General features: G+C 38.9%; 1 protein-coding gene across 1 annotated transcript in view; it reads left to right on the top strand.

Moving 5' to 3' along the window:
- Window positions 1-5824: 5824 nt before the first annotated feature.
- KDM7A (lysine (K)-specific demethylase 7A) overlaps window positions 5825-20919 on the top strand; it is a 69781-nt gene continuing 54686 nt past the window's right edge. The window contains exon 1 of the mRNA XM_011995499.1: window positions 5825-5952. Within this exon, the coding sequence (XP_011850889.1) occupies window positions 5825-5952 (128 nt within the window). The remainder of the gene's footprint in view (window positions 5953-20919) is intronic.

The raw sequence follows: 20919 nt of genomic DNA on the forward strand, positions 1-20919 counted from the left end.
AAAAAAAAAAAGCAAAAATCTTACTTTTTGTTTATTAAAATATCCTGGATATCTCAGAGAGCTTCTGGTATCAGCTTGTACAGATATCTCATTCTTTTTAATGGCTGCATAGAATTCCATTCTGTGGATTTACCATAATTTAACTGGTCCTCTCTTGATGGATTCTTGAGTTGGTTTCTCTTTTGTTCTTACTACTTAACAATGCTGCAGGATATATATTTTTGTGTGTATGTTTATCTTTATTCTTGGTGAGCATTTGGGTATCCTTATGGTAAGTTTCTAGCGTTATCCATTTTGAAATTGTTTTTATCTGTAGTCATATTTTAAAATTCATGTTCTGTTGATCAAAGACAAGTGTAAAGAATACTGATAATGAAATAGAAGTTTGAGCTTAAATATATTATACAAATTTAAGATTCTTATTTATTGGGGCTGTAAGTTGCATTCATCTTAACACAAAAATCAGTGTCAGAGAAAATAAAATGATCTTATGTCCAGTTTATATTTTTTTATGGGGAAGAGGGATAAAACACTCTCAGAATGTTTTGTTAACATCCTCTTCCTTTATAATTTAGAAATGCCATTTTTACTTGAGCACAAAACATAGGAATTTCAAACATCTAATATGGACTCCTGTTTATCAGTTAGTAATCTTTTTTTTTTTTTTTTGAGATGGAGTTTCGCTCTTTTTGCCCAGGCGGGAGTACAATGGCATGATCTTGGCTCACCACAACCTCCGCCTCCTGGGTTCAAGCGATTGTTCTGCCTCAGCCTCCTGAGTAGCTGGGATTACAGGCATGAGCCACCACGCCAGGCCAATTTTTCTTTTCAGTAGAGATGGGGTTTCTCCATGTTGGTCAGACTGGTCACAAACTCCTGACCTCAGGTGATCCACCTGCCTCGGCCTCCCAAAGTGCTGGGATTACAGGCGTGAGCCACTGCGCCCAGCCTATATTTTGTATTTTTAATAGCACGAGGTTTCATCATGTTGGTCAGACTGGTCACAAACTCCCAATCTCAGGTAATCCACCCACCTCGGCCTCCCAGAGTCTCGATCTCCTGACCTCGTGATCCACCCGTCTCGGCCTCCCAAAGTGCTGGGATTACAGGCGTGAGCCACTGCGCCCAGCCTATCAGTTAGTAATTTTAAGTTTGACGTGTGCGGTAAAATCATGAAGTTGCGAAAGCTGGGGGATCTTACACCCTTATAGATGATTTGGTATTTTTAATGTGCAAAAACTGTTGTCAGGTGAGTATTCAGTATTTCACAAAGAAACTGGAATGTCCAGTGTGGACCTTTTGATGAATACAGTATCCCTTGAATACTTTAATATTAATAAATATTAAATGGCTCACGCCTGTAATCCTAGCACTTTGGGAGGTTGAGATGGGTGGATCGTGAGGTCAGGAGATTGAGACTATCCTGGCCAACATGGTGAAACCCCATCTCTGCTAAAAATACAAAAAATTAGCTGGGCGTGGTGGCATGCACCAGCTACTCGGGAGGCTGAGGCAGGAGAATCGCTGGAACCCAGGAGGCGGAGGTTGCAGTGAGCCAAGATCGTGCCACTGCACTCCAGCCTGGGTGACAGAGCAAGACTCTGTCTCCCCTGCAAAAAAAACAGAAAAACGAAACTAAAAAAGAAAATAAAATGGTCCTGGAGATGTGACCTGGAGATATTTCCGTTGTCTGGAACCCTACAGAATAGTTTAAAAAAAAAAAAAAAAGGTCAGAACATGAAACAGTTTTGATAGCATTTTAACTGACCTGGTCAGTGATGGTGTGAGACCACTGGTATCCTTGAAACAGGGGCTTTCTGGCCACTTTCCCTCAATGGCTTTGGAAACTTTCTGTGGGGACCACATGGGAGCTTTCCCCTCCAAGGACTGGGTTTGTGGGTTCATGGGTTTTTCCTCTTCCGTGTGAACTGCTAGAGTGCCTCACCTGTCACATACGCTACAGTGTAGACGTGTGGTTAGTCTTTACTTTACTACTTTTTGAAGGAATCATGGGGCGTAAACTATATGCAGATTATAGGAATTTTAGTCTTTTTACGTAATCTAACTTGTCACAGGTCTGATTCATATTCCTCTCTTACATTCTTCCTATTTCGGTACTTTTTTAAAGGCTAACTTTGTGTGCCTGGTGTTTTGAGTCACTTTCTTTTTTGTGCTAGCCTGTCCTTATTTTCTTTATATCAAAGGATCAAAGTTTTCTTTAGAGCCCATGGTGACTGGGTGAACACAGTCCCTTCTGTTTGGTTCAGGGACATTTTTCCTCATACCTGCTTTTCCAACCATCCAAATGCCAAGTAGTTAGCGCTGGACTCTAGTCCCTTAATTTTTCTCTTCTTATCTTTGGCTTTGTGGGCATCCAGCCTGTAGTAGGAGAGGTCATACCCCAATCTGAACTTGATTTCTCAGTTTTCTCATTCTTTATCCCTTAAGCAATTGGTTATTCTCCAAAGCTCCAAAGTCTCACACTGCTCTCGCTCAGGATCACCTGTTGGGGCCACCCATCTCTTCAGGAGTGTTACCACCTCAGCCCCAGGGGAGCTGCTACTTGATTTACCATGGTATTACATCCTGAGAAGCCCATCATAAAGTTGAAAAATCCTGAATCGAACCATTGTAAATTGGAGACCGTCTGTCCTGTGCTTATCTCTTGCGGGTCTGCAGTGTGTTTTGTTTTGCAGCCCTATCCCTCACCCCAGGGCAGCTGCTGATTCAGTCACCACCTCAGACCTTCTGAGAAGACAGAACAAAGAAAGACCCTGATACAAGCTTCTTCGGACTTCAAGTAATGTTAGGATATGAGTCACTTTTCTTCTCTTTCCTTCCTCTCCACTGCATCAATGATTTTTTAGTTTCGTTTGCCACCATCACGTGTCAGGCTTTCATTGGCCACTATCACAGTTTCTACCATATCACTGTAACACTTTTGATACTTAATATTTTCTTTAAAACTGCTTTAAATGGATTTTCGTTTTAAAAATTTACTTGCCTTAAACAGAGGTATCTGCTAAATCGTGTTAGTGATGCTCACGCTACATTTTAATAGGTATAAGAAAATATATATTTATTGAAATAAAAAATATTATCTAAAACGTGCGCCTGTAAGATTGTCAGAAGGGTAATGATGATTGATAGGCTAGTAGACACAGAGAAAGGGTACAGGTTTTTTTTAATGGAAGTCAAGGATTGAAGAACTTAAATAAGCAAATGAGAATGGCTATACAAAGCAGGAGGCTCAGCAGAATTTGTCCCACTGCCAGGACAAACTTCCCTGGCCTTCAATTTCCCATAAAGCTGCCCTCTTGGCAGTGATAGTGCTGATTGCATCTGGATCCCATCAGGTCCAGCCATTATTGTGGTTACACAGGTCCTGAGGTCCTCTTGATTCCTCCCTGTTTTCCTGGTGACATTGCCTATTCCAGGGATGTGAGAAACTGCCCACAGCCTCAGGACGTTCCTCAGTATGAATAGCAAGATTGGGTGAATTGATGATCAACTTCTCAGGAATCTCATCTTCCTAGCAGGCCTCAAGCCTGCTTGAAGTCTGTTCCTCCAGATATGCATAACGCTACACTTTGGGCCAAAGTTTGCCTTAGTGTTGAAACGTGTGTTCAAATTTAGGAAATTCCTGGAAACAATTTCAAGAAGAAAAGGCAACTGCTAAGTCGTGTAGATTGTGGTCTTTGGTGTAGTTGGAAATTATCTTTAGGTGTATTAGATCCCATCTACTCATCCATTCAAGGACCTGGCTTCAACAGTTGTATCCCTACCTCATCATTTTTTTGGTTAGCATGCTAATTGTATGCATATATCCTCTATTTTAATTTTTAATTTTTAATTTTTATTTTTTTTTCGAGATGGAGTCTTGCTCTGTTGCCCAGGCTGGAGTGCAGTGGCATGAACTCGGCTCACCGCAATCTCTGCCTCCCGGGTTCAAGCGATTCTCCTGCCTCAACCTCCGGAGTAGTTGGGATTACAGGTGTGTGCCACCACGCCTGGCTAATTTTTTTTTGTATTTTTAGTAGAGACAGGGTTTTCTCATGTTGGCCAGGCCAGTCTTAAACTCCCAACCTCAAGTGATACGCCCACCTTGGCCTCCCCACGTGTGGGATTACAGGCATGAGTCACCAAGCCTGGCCTGTATCTTTTATTAAAAAAACAAAAACAAAAACCCTTTTCTTGACATCCCTTTTCAGCTGCAGCCCTGTTTCTTTGCTACCTTTATAGCAAAATTAATCAAGTTGTTCCTACTTGCTGTTTCCAGTTTTTTGGTTTTTTTCCTCTCCTAGGAAATGAGAGCGGTCCCATTTTCTCTTTTACTCAATCCAATCAGGCTTTCATCATTACCACTCTATTGAAACAGTTCTTTTCAAAGTTATCAGTGAGCATCACCTAACTTGGCGTCTGGGGAACCCCTGTGCTGATTTTCCTTCTGCTTTGCTACCCCTCCTTCTCAGTTCTTAGTGCAATTCCTTCTCATCTCCCTGATCTTTTACTGCTGGGTACCCCACGGTAACTCAGTAGTTTTTCCAGCACTCATCTGTTTTCTTTCGTAGCTCTCTCCCCTGAACTCTAGTCTTGAATATAAATTGTCAACTTCAGGTCTCCACTTGGATGAATAGTAGGTTGACCAACTTTAAGTGTATGCAGAATCAAACCCCACAACTCCCTCCCTTCTTGATCATCACTGCTGCTCCTGTAGTCCTCTTCATTTCACTTAACAGCAGTCCTTCATGTTGTTCAGGGCAGAATCTTCGGAGTCATCCTTGATTCTTCTCTCATAATCTGCACTAAATTCTTTGGCCAAATCCTGTTCGCTTACTTTCAGAATCTCACTACTACTGGTTGCCTTCATCACTGTCCTTTTGTAAGATGGGCTTATTGAAGTAGCCTCCTACTGGTCCCCCTCCATCTGCCCTCCAGCAACCGGAGTGGTGCTTTTAACATGTAAGTCAATACTTAAATGAACTTTAGTGGAACACTTGTCCTCTTAAGGAAAAAGTCTCTGAAAATTCCCTGCTCATTGCCACAATTTCTTCCTTCCTTTTTAAATAGTTCCTGAAGTACTTCTTTCTCTGGGGAACGTCTCTTAAGATAGCTAAGATATTTTAATCCCTTTTGCCGAAAAGACTATTGCCCTTTTTCCACCTGCTTCAGCATTTCAATTGCTATTATTATTTTTTGAGACAGAGTCTTGCGCTGTGGCCCAGGCTGGAGTACAGTGGTGTGACCTCGGTTCACTGCAACATCTGCCTTCTTGGTTCAAGGAGTTCTCCTGTCTTGGCCTCTCAAGTAGCTGGGATTACAGGTGCGCACCACCACACCTGACTAATTTTTTTTATATATATATATATATTTTTGGTAGAGACAGAGTTTCGTCCTGTTGGCCAGGCTGGTCTGGAACTCCTGACCTCAAGTGATCCACCCACCTCGGCCTCCCAAAGTGCTGGGATTACAGGCGTGAGCCACCACCCCCTGTCTCAATTATTTATTTCTTTGTTTGTTGATTAATTAATTAGAGTCTTACTCTGTTGACCAGGCTGGAGTGTTGTTGCATAATCACAGCTCACTGCAGCCTTGACCTCCCAGGCTCAAGCAATCCTCACACTTCAGCCTCCCAAGTGGCTGGGACTACAGGCGTGCACCAACAAGCCCAGCTAATTTTTAAATAGTTTTGTAGAGTCAGAGTCTCAGTATGTTGCCCAGGCTGGTCTTGAACTCCTGGGCTCAGGTGACCCTCCCACCTCGGCCTCCCAAGGCCAGGTTTAACAGGCATGGGCCACTGTGCCTGGCGTCAGTGTTTTACGTAATGGTCCAGTCTCTTAAGGGATCCATGGTAGCTGAGCCTACCCTAGTTCAGCCTAAAGCTGAGGCTACCCTCAGCGGTGGGACAAAAGAATTCACCGATTTTATTCATGTCTTTAGAACTGTCACATAGTGAGTTGCTAGAAATAATTATTTTTCCCTCCGGAGAATTCCTAAGATCTAAAGATGGTTCTTTTCCTCCTATACAGATCGATTGTGGATTTCCTTATCAAGTTGAACAATTTTGTTCTTGATCTTTGTTCAGTAATTAAGTATTAAATATTACCCAAGTATTATTTACTTAACCTGTACCTATTTACTTATAACTATTTATTATACCATTTTGCGTATATTCTTGTTCAGTGTTTATCCCTGAGAGGATGCTGGGCTAAGAGAATAGAGAAGATGGTGAGTATGAAGATGAGCACATCTCTACAATAAATGTGAAAGTTAAGGGTGTGTGCATGAGAGGTTTGCGAGACTAGGCTTGTACATATGCAGCAGGCTCTGTAGGAGCCCCACCCGGATCCCCTGGCTTTCTCTGTTTCCATCTCTGTCTCTGTCTCTGTCTAGGGAATACTTCTTGCTGAAAGCACCTGATACTTGGCCTGAGGGCGTTCTCTGGCTGCAGCAGCTCAGCAGCTTGTACTTGAAGCGGGTCTGAAATGCTAGGGCATTATGCCTCTGGGATAGCCCTCATCCGTTATCTATTGGGAGATAGTAAATAAATACCTAACTTCCTCTCCCTTTGGGTGGGACCTTTCTGAAGCCCCTTATACTTAGTCTTCCAGATGTCCCCAAGGCTACCTCCCTTTCTATGTCTTACTTTTCCATTCACTTACCCGTGCTTCCAGGGATTACTTCCCATGTGAATGCCTGCAGTCCTATCTCAGGTCCTGCTTAAGGGGGACTCCAACCTTAAACCAGTAGGTAAATTGTTAATGAAAAGAAAGATCATAAGCAAGAGATACAGGATTTGAAAATAGAGTTTGGATTTCATTGATAACAGGTTTTTCACATGATGATAGTGTTTGTGTCTTAACGCCTGTATAATTATATGATTTCATTTACCTATATCTGTGTGCAAAATGTATTATGAACATGGCTGTCAAAGTCATTGAATAGATATCTGGTCCTGCTACCTTCAAGGTTATTTGTGATATGATTTTAATTTGAAGCTGTTTGTTGTTGTTTTATTTCTCCCTTCCTTTAGAATCCCTTCTTTTTCAAAACACTAGAAACCTCCCATTATGGTAAGTAACCTTTTGCATGAGAACTGTTGCAATGAGGTGTTAACATTTTGCAGATTAATTGCCATATAAGAAAACTAGCAACCACTTTACCATCTTTGGGGAATGATACGGTCTACCTAAATAAGATTTTCCTATAACTGAAAGTTCTGCTTGTGATATGTAGCTGTCCTCAGAAAAGTTACTTAGGAGATTAAACTGCTTTAAATAGTGTAGTATTCTATTAAGAGCATGTCTGTCAAAATCCTTCTAAAAAGAGTTGACATATAATTTCGTTGACTAAGTATCATGGACCTCAGTTATCTTCTGTGCCGTGTGGGCTGCTGGACTGTTTGGGCGCTAAATTGCCCCATACCAGTTGCCATTTATTGATAGTGTTTTATCTCCTTCCTTGCGATTCTTTTTTCCTGTTGCCTGTTCTGCTTTGACCAACTCCCACTGTCTCCTTCTAATTTTGTTTTCTTAACTAGAGCAAAATAAGATTTCCACGTGGGATTAGGCAACAGGTCTTCTTAAATTGCCACTCCGTATTCTGATACACTGGTGACAAAAGGATGACCCTAGCCAGGAATGGAGTCAAGCTGTGCAAAAGGGATTTGGCAAATATCACTTAAATAAACCTGACAGGCAAGGTTGGAATTTTTGAAATCAGAGTACATGTGGTGCTAGATTGTATCTTTGAATTCTTACCCTAGGATAGAAGCTTTGCCTGGTGGGTAAGGGTAGCCCTGGCTTCCGGGTAATTTTATTTAGAAGAAAATCATATGGCTGGCTTAGAGATATGTTATATCTTGCTTCTTATGTAGGTCTTGTATTTTGATCTACGTAAGAAGATTTGACTCAGTCATTAGACTTCAGCCTAGAAAGTGTCCTACAAATACTTGTTAATTATGTTGTAATAAGGGTAATTGGAGACAATTTGTATCTTTTGAGGTTAAAAAGATAGTTTTAGAAAGTTTTAGTGTTTTATCAGTTATTGACTTCTTTGGTTCATATGCATTCATTAACATGCTTTGTTAGTATTCAGTAAATGCTTGGTAATGCTGTCACCATTTTAGTCCCCTGTGTTGATAAAGGGGTGGTTTTACTATACACTTGGTTTATTGGTACTTTGTACCAATTGTAAAATTGCAAAACATTAAAAATGTTTTAATTTTGTAAATTTAAATCATAAAATTGTAACAGTTATAATTATAAAAACAAATTTATAATAAACTCTTCACAGCTGGGAATTCTGAAAGTTAGCTTCTAAGGCAACTTTCCAAGGTGGAAAGTAATAACCCATGAAGTGTTTTGTGGGGGAAAAATAAGAGAGAGAGAGAAAGACCTGAGGTTGGGTACAGTATTTATCACTTATGCTTGATCCCCATCATGGAAATTCAAAGTGCTCATTAACTTGTTGAATTCACTGAGAAGTATTGCTGGTAAATAAAGGTGATTCGATCTCAGCCCAGTGTCTCCCTTATGTTTCTCTTATGAACTGTGGAATCTTTTTTGTGAATAACTTTGACTCCTGCAGGGCACTGTTTTTTGTCTTTTTTTTAAATTTTAAGAGACAGAGTCTTACTTTGTCTCACAGGCTGGAATGCAGCAGTGTAGTCATAGCTCACTGCAGCCTCAAACTCCCGGGCTCAAGCAGTCTTCCCACCTTAGCATCCTGAGTAGCTGGGGCTACAGGTACGTGCTACCTATACCTGGCTAATTTTTAAAAACTTTTTTTTTTTTTTTTGGTAGAGACCATGCCCAGGCTGGTCTTGAACTTCTGGCTTCAAGAAGTCCTCCCGCCTTAGCTTCCCAAAGTGCTGGGATTTTTAGACGTGAGCTACTGTGCCTGTCCAGGGCACTTTAAAAAAATGCTTTTTAAGAGAATGCTATAGAGCCAGTCCTTGCTTTGCAGGGTTCTGGTGTGCACTGATTTCAGTTACCATTAGATAACAACACTAGTTACCCAGGATTCAAATTTCAGTCACCATGGTCTGTTACCTATGAATGCATAAAGTACAGACTCTTCTGCCAGCTCTTCAGTATGCAGATCAGAAATCACTGCAAAAATAACAGGCATGCGTCTGTTCTTCAGTTTACACACAGACAGGAGAGCGTGTTATGCTGCCTCCTTGTCTCTCAGTATAAAGTTACATGACCTATTAGCAAAATAGATAATCGGAAGTGGGAAGTGGCCAGTAAGGATGAAACAGCAACAAAGAAACAAAAAGTGATAACCCTGGAAGTAAAATCCCATTGAGTATAAATGGAGTAATAAAATAAGTAACTGACAATGGGAACGCTGCCACTGCCACCATTTGTGGAACTCTAGACAGGCAGCCAGAGGCACTTAGTGAAGGCATGCTAAATGGCATAATGTTTTAAATTATAGTGTACTAAAGAAGTATTAGTTTTTACTATTTTTTCATTTCTCTATATATTATACCAACAGTAAGAGAGTTCTTAATGCTTTGACAAACATTTTTAAAGATCCCCAGAACAATTGTAATTTCTCCCATTGATTATTAAAATCACTTGGTGTGATTTCAGCTTGCATGGTTACTTTTATGGTCCTGCTCTACCGTGCAAAGCAAGGACCACCTATATTTTTCATACATTTGCCAGTCATTGATCATGTGACCTTTCATGGAAATTAAGAATTACAAAATGGCCAGCACTTTGGGAGGCCGAGGCGGGCGGATCACGAGGACAGGAGATCAAGACCTTCCTGGCCAACATGGTGAAACCCCGTCTCTACTAAAAATATAAAAATTAGCTGAGTGTGGTGGCACGTGCCTATAATCCCAGCAATTCGGGAAGCTGAGGCATGAGAATCGCTTGAACCCAGGAGGCAGAGGTTGAAGTGAGCCGAGCCTGGTGACAGAGTAAGACCCCGTCTCAAAAAAAAAAAGGAGTTACAAAATGGACTTTGGGGAACCTATAATGACAAATTATCTTTTGAATGGATCCAACATATGAATATGTTAAAAATCCTTCTTACACTTTATATACTTTACATATTGCCCTGACTTTTATGCTTTGAAATAGAATGGTCCAGAGCTTGCTGTTGACCTTTCCTGGCAACTCAGTGCCACCTATTTTGCTATTGATGGATACTTCTGATTTGTAATTGTATTGGAATTCTTTTTTTTTTTTTTTTTTTTTGGAGACAAGAGTCTCACTCTGTTGCCCAGGCTGGAGTGCAGTAGGATGATCTCAGCTCATATTGTCAGCTCCGCCTCCCAGGTTCAAGTGGTTCTTGTGCCTCAGCCTCCCAAGTAGCTGGGATTAAAAGTGTGCGCCACCACAACCAGCTAACTTTTGTATTTTTAGTAGAGTTGGGGTTTTACCTTGTTGCCCAGGCTGGTTTTGAACTCTTGGCCTCAAGTAGTCTGTCCTCCTTGGCCTCCCAGAGTGCTAGGATTACAGGTGTGGGCCACCACTTCTGGCCATGTATTAAAATTCTTTGAGATCTCTGGGTCATATATAAATTTCCACATAGGATATTTGTTGCCAGTTATGACAAGATTTTTGTGGTTCAGACCCCTACTCTAACTCATCGTTCATCAAGAATGAAAAAACTTGCTAAGGATATTAAGTTCTCCTTAGAAGGCTACCTTAGTTTCTGTTCTGGCAGAGAAGCCTTTAATATGAATGCTTTCTCTTGGCTTGACTTGGCTTGGTTTGTAATGTGTTTATTCCCCTTAGATACAGGCCCTGAAGACTATTTACGAGATGAGAAAGGTTAGTAGGAAAACTAGATCTACTTGATTTGCCTTTGTTGACTCTTGTCCATTGTAGTTGATTCATCACTAAGTGTCCTAGATATATAAGTTTTTGCTGTTATCTTTTATTCCAGGGTGTGATCTCTTATTCCTGTATATATTCAATCTTCTATAGGTTTCATTAGGCCCTAGAAAATATAGTTTTCCCTTCTATACTTGCAATGGGAAATAAAACTGTCAGCTGGATTGGAGAGTTTTAGATGATTATTCATTCATCTTTAAATATCATATTTATTTTGTTTATAATTCATTTGTCTTCTTTTACTAGAAGAATATCAGATTCCTAATGTCAGATTAAGATAGGGACATTTAGGAACTACATGAAAGGAAAAGTAAATGGACATAATACATTTGTGATGAATAATAATACATTTGAATAATATATACATTTGTTTCTGTACAAGAGGATTATACTTGCCTGAGTATGTCCTTTTTCATTGAAAAAATGTATGGACATTTCAGAATAAATTCTTGAAAGAAAAAATAATCAGTTCTATACTGTCCCCCTCACATTCGTTTTCTATCCCTTTGTATTTGCAAAATTTGTATTTAAATGGGCTCCAAGATGGTAGCTCAAACGAATGTCTCCCTGATGTTCTTGGCATTCCTGCTTTGTGTCAATCAGTAAATATTTTGTGAGAATCCACTGTGTAATCAGCTTTAGGTAGATCTGTGGGCAGTGGGAAATTCTGAATTAAATATTACCCATGTCTTTAAGGAGCTTAAAATCCAACGAAGCTTTCATAGGAAGACACTGTAAATTTGGTGTCTTACTAGCCATTATGCTAGAGTTTTAGATCAGTACTTCCTCAGTGCCGTTTCTCTGCTGAGATTGCTGCAAAAGAATCACCTGGAGAACTTGTTAAGAACAGAGATTATTGCGGCCTGGCGCGGTGGCTTATGCCTGTAATCCCAGCAGTTTGGGAGGCCGAGGCGAGTGGATCACCTGAGGTCAGGAGTTCGAAACCAGCCTGGCCAACATGGTGAAACCCCCTCTGTGCTAAAAATACAAAAAATTATCTGGGCGTGGTGGCTCATGCCTGTAATCCTAGCTGTTTGGGAGGCTGAGGCAGGAAAATTGCTTGAACCTGGGAGGTGGAGGTTGCAGTGAGCTGAGATTGTGCCATTGCACTCCAGCCTGGGCAACAAGAGTGAAACTCCATCTCAAAAAAAAAACAAAACAGAGATTACTGGGCCACACTCATTAACTTTCCCTGTAGATCAAAGGTGGGGCTCAGGAATGTGTTTTCCTTTTTAAAAATAAACAATATACACTGCTGATTTCAAAAGGTATAGAGAAGGTTCTATGGTGAAAAGCAATTCTCTTCTCCATTCTATATCCATTCAGTTTTCTTTCCCAGAGGCAACTGCTGTTACCAATTTCTTGCATGTCCTTCCAGACATATACCTTGCATTTACAAACATAGGGATGGGGGGATCACATACAAACTGTTATGCCCCTGGCTTTTGTTGCTTTACAGCAAGCGTATCTTGGAGATCTTTCCATATTCCTACTTACAGAGCTGCATCATTCATTTGAAAGGCTGCCTTGTAGCAGCTTATAAAAGCTCTATAGGGGATTCTAACACACAGCCAGGTTTCGGAGCCACAGATAGACTGAGTGTTAAAGGGATTTAGAAAGTTTTCAGTGTGTTAATTCCTTATGTCTTGCGCTTCATGAGGAACTGGACTCAGTAAACATTTCATTGTACTTCTTGGTACTAACAAGCTTTTGTATAATGTTTCTTATAGAATTCATCAGTCAAAAATATGTGAAGGTAGTAGGGTGTATTTATTTCTTTATTGTTGAGACCCTGTGTGGTGGTCAAAGCAGCTAGAAACAGGAAGGTTTTCCCATTTTCCATCTCTGGGCTCAAGGTGCTTAGTGCTGTTTCACCTTTCCTTAGTGTTAAGGGAGGTGGGAATGGATAGGGAAGATAGAAAGCAGGTAGTAAATTACACCATAAAACTTGCTCTGCCAAAGGAATTATTTTTCTCTATGCGTCTTTCACTCTGATACCTGTATTTAAGAGATGCATGTAAATATTCACATCTGTTGTAGAACTTCACATACATACTGTTATGTATTTACACACTTTAGATATATATTATGGATAGCATACTTGTTGCCTTTGTTAACTTGAAAACATAGCCAAGGAAACCTTTATGAAATTGATACTGTTTATCATCATGGCAAGTTTTTTCTTCCGTAAGATGAGTTACAAATTTCTTATCAAATTCTCATATCATGTTCATTTTGGGATGACATTTATTTGCTGTATCCAAGTTTATAAATAAAAGAATAGTCTTTATCTCCACGAAAATAGCAGATATACTGGGAACTGTTTGTATCCTAATTTCCTTAGTCTGTGTAGACATTCCTCATACCCAGCTAGCTAGGCAGAAAGTAGGCTGAGGAGTAAGAGAGTTCTGTTCACCACAGGACAGTGAAAAGTAAATATATTTAGCTCCTTGAATATTTCAGAAATGTAAAGCACCTCCTCCTTCTTTAGAACATTCTAATAAAAATTATTACCTTCATGAAATAATGAGTTGTGCTTATTTGTAAGGATGCATTCACCATTTGCATTTGTCGGTTACTCTGTGTCCAAGATGTCAGACAGTAAAGAGCAAAATAACAAGAATTTATGTACTCGAAGCAAATAATGTATCACCATACAAATCATATTGCTGTGTATATTTCACATATTCATTGTGGGACAAATTTAATTAGAAGCTTGTCAACAGGATTTTTAGCTTTTTGAGGGGTATGTTTTGTACCACTGAGTGCACATCTTGGCTCTTCAACCCCTTATTTCCTCTCATGTTCTTTGATCAATTCCTTTTTATACTGTCTTTCTCCCTTCACCCTTATTAACATACATTCTTTTAGTCAGCTGGTTGGAAATAACTCTGGAAGCCCTGGGACAGTTGGAAGCATGAGCCCTGCTGTTGGAAGTAGGAAAAGTGAACCATAAGTGAACCTTAAGAGATTATTGTGAACCAAAGGAATTTCGTTCAGAGTATGCATTTAGTTCAGACCCCTTAAGCATATAGTGTGCCACTAAACGGCTTTAATGTGTCAATATATAATCTTCACAAAAGTGGAAACATGCCATGAAGAAAACATGCTCAGTTTATAAAGAAAGCTTTTAATTTTGTGGGAACAGTTTTATGTCAGCAAGAAAATAATAGAAGTTGGGTTTTTCTGGGCCACACATTTAATCATACATTACCAGTTTGATTTTTCACTGGAAATAATTCATACAAATTATAAATTTTTACTTTAGCTGATATCTGGTAATGAAGTGATATATCTCAGGGTTAAAACATTGTATGAAACTATTAACAATTTAAAAGTGAAAATGCCAGTTGGCATCCTAGTATTTTTAGTAAGAATGTCAACTTATTAAGCTGATTAGTAAGCCTTATTTTTACTGGCTAGCAGAATAAGAATTTTGGACAACAAAACCATTGTTCCGTAGTTTCATTCTAAGCCTTTTATGTATATTAATTTTCGTAAAAATCCTTTGAGGGAGTTGCTGTTACTATTTCCCGTCTTTACAGATGAGGAGACCAAAAAAAAAAAAAAAAAAAAAAAAAACCCAGATAAAGTTACCCGAAGTCACACAGCTTACTAAGTGGGTTAGCTAGGATTCTAACACAGGCAGACTGACTCTAGAGAGATTGATTTTTCTCAAGTCCACCATCTGAAATTAATTAAAAATGGAAAACACATTTCCTTTTTTTTTCTTGAAGCATAGCCATTTGAGTGCCTGGTATGTGCTCTAAAGAGACATTCTTGAAGGAAAAAAATATAAAGCCCAATCACAAAAGCCTAGTTCCTGTTTGAGTTCAAACCTCATAGCTAATAAGCTGTTGATTAGGGCATCGCTGGCTGACTGGAACCTGGTAGAGCCATGATAATAATAATAATAGCTGCTGTTTATGACTTAGTATGTTTACTGTGCCATGGCTTACTGTAGGCTTAGTCCCATGCTTTACATACTGACATACATTGTCCTGCTTAATCCCAGGGGAATGCCTGCTCCTCAGGCAGGTGAAGAAACTTGCTCCAAGTCAAAACAAGTAGAGCTGGAAATCAAATCAAGTCTTTCTAATTCTGCAATCTATGCATCCCATTGAAGCCAGTTGATACTTGTTTATCTGGTATCATGGAAGTAGTAGACTGAAGAGACCTTGCCTCTCCTATAGCTGCTTCCCTAGACCTAAACTGACCCCAGAATCAAGATAGGAAAGGAAACGTGAAGAGCAAGCTGTCAGCTATCCTCTGTATTCCCGAAGTTTATTCACCTCAAAGGCCACTCCCCATCCTCCTTTGTTAATAGGACTTTAGGGGTACACAATGACTCAGTCCTCTCATTATGTCACATGTCACAGTGAGGAAATTGAGTAGTTAGGTGCTTTGGATGAGAAGGTAAATTTCTGATACACAGGTGAAAACTTGAAGCAAAATTTCAGATGTATGAATTTCATTACCACAGCCTTCTACTGTCTAAGGAAAGATGAAAGTTGTACTTTACATGTTGAAAGATCTTTCCCTTTTTATCAACTGTTGCCTTTAGTTCCTGTAGAAAATTCTTTAAAAAATTCAAACAGAATAGAATTTTAAAAAACTTTGCCACAATGTATTGGTTTTCTAGTAAGGTTGCAGCACAGTTAACAGTCAACAAAAATTTACTGTGATCATCTGGTACTTGGTATTGCGAGAGGAATCTTAAGGAGCTCAGTTCAGGGAACAGCAGGGTATAAAAATTGCTCAATATTAAACAGTGTTAGGCCATAAATCAGTGGAAATGTGTTTGTTTATTTTTTCCCTACTCTCTTCTTTTGATAGGAAATGTGTATCAGTAAAATGTCAAAGGACTTTCTGTGGTGTGATTAAGTGAAGTATCATCAAGGAGGAGGAATTTGGGGCTTTGAAGACTAGGTAGTGTAAGATTGTTCAGTGAAGAATGGGGAGAGTATCTGAAGCAAGAGGAATATCTAATGAAGTCCACTGACAGTAAGATCTGAAAGAATTTGGCCACCCACTCTTCTAACACCAAGAGTAGAGAATATAAATGAGAGCATTATCCGAGAGGAAAAAAGAGAATGTTTGGCTGATCCTAGGGAATTTTGGTTAGTCATTAATTCAATTCAGTTCTCATCAAGTGTCAAAAAAAAAAAAAAAAAAATGCCAGCTTAGCAACAATTTCAGAAGATTAAGACAATGGAAAGTGCTAAAGTTGTCACTGCCCCACTCACCAAATGGCAGTGAGGCTGTTGTATAGATGGAAGCTATTCAGCAAAGGTCAGATTGTCACCCTGTAGGAAAACACCTCCCTTGTGCCCTCACACACAAAGTGGTCTAATAAACTGAACATTTTGCTGTTAGGAAAAAGTGTGACAGTCTGTATATGAAGGAAAGTTTTACAAGAGAAATAAATGGAGTGAAAGAGACTGAAGAAGGTTATGTGTCAGGTTTGAAAGTGATTCTTAGAAAATTTGCTTTCAGAGTTGTGCATTTTGTGTGTCCTACTGCATTTGCTTTTAACATATCTGTTATAGCTATCATGATTCTAGCAATTTTTTAGTAGGGAGGCAGTGAGTGAAGGGATGGAGTGGGTGATCAAGAGAATGGGGAGAAGTTATGCCTCCCTCTGAGAGAGAAATGGAAGTGTAGGCAGTAGTTCCTTTTGGTTCCTTTCAAAGACCTGAGATAATTCTTGGTTTAGGAACGTTAACTTTTTGTGTTTAATTTTATTTTTAAAAATTATATCTTGTATGGTTAATTTAAATGGACTGTTTTTCAGATTTACTGGTTTACCAGATTTACTGTTTTTATTGATATACCAAATTTACTATTGTGTTGAAATTCAAAATAAATGTAGCTATAAATGTTTTACCAGTTGATTAGAACTGACCCAAACCTGAAGCCTTCACTGACATTTAATAAAACATTATATAGGGTGAGGTGGGATGATGAGTAGACACTAGAGAGAGGAACTCATACATCGTTGAAGATTAATAGTCATATTTAGCCTGAGGTGTTCTTAACCAATTGAAATGTCCCTTTCTCCCCTTTTTTCCCTAACCCTCATGGGAGTCATTCTGATTTATGTATCTTAGATGTTCATGGGGAGTTTATGATATGCTGATTTAGGTTTTTCAGGACACATCTAACATTTTTTTCTCTAATTCTTTTGGTGTCACAACACTTCTTAGGAGTGAGGAATGTGGCCATGGTCAAGGTGAGACGAGACAAACCAGGAGTTTCTATAGAAAAAGTACCAACTTGGCATCTTTTAACATTGAGTTTCTGTTTTGGTGGGAGTATGTAGCACCTATTTCTTTTGACACTTAATGAACCTTGCATTTAAAATCAGGGAAGTTTGGTTTTGAACTTGTTTTATTGAATGCAGAGATAGCTCTCATGCATCTTTTCACTTATCTGCAGTGATCTTTTTGTTGCCCCACTTTAGCCACACACTGTTTCCACACTTGAATCTTACCACTGTTACAGATGATGCTACCTCAGAAATGCCAGATTCTGAACATTCTACTCTTTGGGCATAATCTCTCCTCCTTATAGGTCAGTTGCTCAAGCATGCCATGGACTTAGTGCTGGGAGCCATTGAGACCCCTCAGATCATCTCACCATTTTCTCACTACCTTCTGTCTTCACATCTTTTTTGACCGCTTACATTTCATGGGTCATCCTTTAATTTCCTTGTAAATATCAGGAACTCCTTTTCTGGTCTTTACCTACAAAAACCCTGACTCTGGATGAATCCAGTTTCCTACTCTGGGTCTGCACCACATGGGTGAACATTGTTGAAAAAAAAATCACATAAATACATAGAAATGGTTTTGTATTAGGCTGTTTTTGCATCATTATACCTGAGGCTGAGTCATTTATAAAAAAGAAGTTTAATTGATTCTTGGTTCTATAGGCTGTACAGGAAGCATGGTGCTGGCATCTGCTCCTGGTGAGGCCTCAGGAAGCTTTCAATCATGGCAGAAGGCAAAGGGGGAGTAGGTGCACCCATGGTGAGAACAGGTGCGAGAATGGGAGGGAGGTGCTATACATTTTTAAACCAGATCTCATGAGAACTCACTGACTATCCCTAGGACAGCACAAGACATTCCTGAGGGAATCTGCCCCCATGACCCAAACAGTTCCCACCAGGCTCCACCCCCAACATCGTGGATTACATTTCAGCATGCGGTTTGTGTGTGTTGGGGGGTGGTGGGGACAGACATCCAAACTGTATCAGGTTTGGAATTCATTGTCTGTCTGGAATTTCAGGTGGATTTGGACTCTCAACACTAGCTAGCAATGTTATTGTGTTTCTTAGTCTTTTGTTCTACAGATCAACCGTTTTATACTTCCCTCTCTACCTTTTTCCATACTCCGCTGAGTGTCTCACACTAAACTTAGCTGAGAAAAATAGAAGCCCTTAGACTGTAGTATGAAGACTAGTTTATCTTCTTTTTCGTTTGTCCTGTGTGCTTTTGGTGTCAGATCTAAAAAACCATATTCTGATCCAAGCACTTGAAGACTTACTCTTTTTTTTTTTAATTTTTATGTATTTTTTGAGACAGAGTCTCGCTCTGTTGCCCAGGCTGGAGTGCAGTGGCTCGATCTTGGCTCACTGCAAGCTCCGCCTGCCGGGTTCACGCCATTCTCCTGCGTCAGCCTCCCCACTTGCCACCATGCCTGGCTAATTTTTTGTATTTTTAGTAGAGACGAGGTTTCACCATGTTAGCCAGGATGGTCTCGATCTCCAGACCTTGTGATCCGCCCGCCTCAGCCTCCCAAAGTGCTGGGATTACAGGCGTGAGCCACTGCGCCCGGCCGAAGACTTACTCTTTATGCTTTATTTCAAGAGTTTTATAGTGTTAGCTCTTATGTTTATCATCCATCTGAGTTAATTTTTCTATATGGTGTGTGATAGAGGTCCAAACACATTCTTCCGCATGTATGTTGTCCCATACCATTTGTTGAACACACTCTTCTTTCCCCCTTGAATGATCTTGAGACTCTTGCCAAAAATCGATTGGCCACAAATGTAAGAGTTTATTTTTCTGGACTCTCAGAATATTTCTATTTGGTGTGTCTATCCTTACGCCAGTACCGCACTGTCTAGATTACCATAGCTTTGTTAAGTAAGTTTGAAGTCGGAAAGTGTGAATCCTCCATCCAGTGATTCTTAACCTTTTCTTTGGGTTACAGGAAACTTTTTGAGTTTCTTATAAGAAACTATGGACCAAGGGAATTGTATGTATATTGTATGTATGTAAGATATATAAAATTTTGTATAACATTTATGTATTGAATTGGAAATTTATAGTCTTTCAGTTAAAAAATGAATTTCTAAACAATTAACATATTTACCTTTTGCTTTCTATGGGAAAAGTGATGTAAATTCAAATTGGACAAATAAAGTAAACTTGTGTTCTACTCAAAAGCAAAATGTAATAGCTTGATTTAGTTATGTGGATTCAGTATTCAAGCAGCAATGTCATGTTATTTGTTAACATCTTTTGGTTTTGACCTTTTGGGATTGCGGCAAGCTCTACGCAGACTCTCAAAGGCTTCACAGTAGCAAGTGTCCTAGAGTTCTCTCAGGTGCGATGGGCTTGTTTTTGCATATCCGGAGGCCTCTGATATATTGCTCTTGATATTTTGTTGTGGTTATTAGATTAATACATTTCAAGATTTTTGCCTAATTTTTTACATGGTTGTGGATAGAATTTTAATTGTGAAATTTAGTATTTTAATTGTGTATTAATTGTGTATTGTGTGTTTTTATTTAGTATTTTAATTGTGGAATAAGAATAGAGGAAGTGTGTCTAAAACATACATCTAGAGTTTAATCAATAATTATAAAATATATACCCATGTAATAATCATCTAGAACCTCAGGACACCACTTGCCATCCTTTCTAGATGACAGTCCTGAGAGGAAACCACTGTCCTTTCAAGATCCATCTCTTCCTTGTTTTTTAAGATAGCTTTATTATCCCTAAACAGTATACTTCAGCTTTCCCTAGTTCTGAGTTTTCTGCATACATAGAAATATGTACTCTTTTATGTCTTTTTAAAATTTAACTCAATGTTGATTAACTTGTAGAATTCATTCATTTATTGTGCGAGTTTTTTTATTTTTATTACCATATAGAGTTCTGTTATGAGAATATACTGTATCCATTTTATTATTTATAGACTTCACAAATAATGATTTTATAAGCAGCTCTGTATAGGTAGGTATCCTGGTGCACATGTGCCTGAGTTACTTTCAGTTGTGTTTACCTAAAAAAGGATTTGCTTGGTCATGGAATAATCATAGAGCATATGATTCTTCAGCTTTAGTGCAAAATTGTTTTCCAACATGGCTGTATCAAACTCTCGGTTTAAAGTTCCTGTTGCCCCACATCATCTTCAACACATGGTATCATCAGGCTTTTTAGTTTTAGCGGGTCTTTTGGGTATGTCGTGGTATTTATTGTGCTTTTAATTTATATTTCCCCCAGTTATAAGGTTGTACACCTTTTTATGTGTGATTCGGCCACTTAGAGTTCCTTTTATGATGTGCCTATCCAAGTATTTTGTTCATTTTTCTATTTTTTTTTTTTTTTTTGGTATTGATTTGTAGGAGTTCAGTATATTCTGGGTATAATTCCTTTGGTGGCCACCTGTATTGTAATGTCTTCTGCTACTCTGGCTTATCATTTCAGTCTTTATAGTTTAATGAATTGGAGTTTATTTTAATATGGCTGAAGTTACCAGTTTTCACCTTTATGGACAGTGCTTTTTGTGTTTTAAGACAATCCTTCCTGTCATAAAATCATAAAGATATTTTCTATATTACGTTATACAACCTTTGTACTTTGTGTTTTATGTGTGTTTAGGTTTATCATCTACTTTGGAATAAATTTTTATGTTATGAGATAGATGTCTAATTTTATTTTACTTCCTTTAAAGAGATATATAAATATTTCTTTTTATATATAAATATGTATCATTTATGGATATATAAAATATCAAGCATATTTTGTACAAATATCTTTTATAT

This window comes from Mandrillus leucophaeus, unplaced genomic scaffold (genome assembly GCF_000951045.1).
Source record: "Mandrillus leucophaeus isolate KB7577 unplaced genomic scaffold, Mleu.le_1.0 Scaffold49, whole genome shotgun sequence".
In the NCBI taxonomy this organism is placed as follows: domain Eukaryota; kingdom Metazoa; phylum Chordata; class Mammalia; order Primates; family Cercopithecidae; genus Mandrillus; species Mandrillus leucophaeus.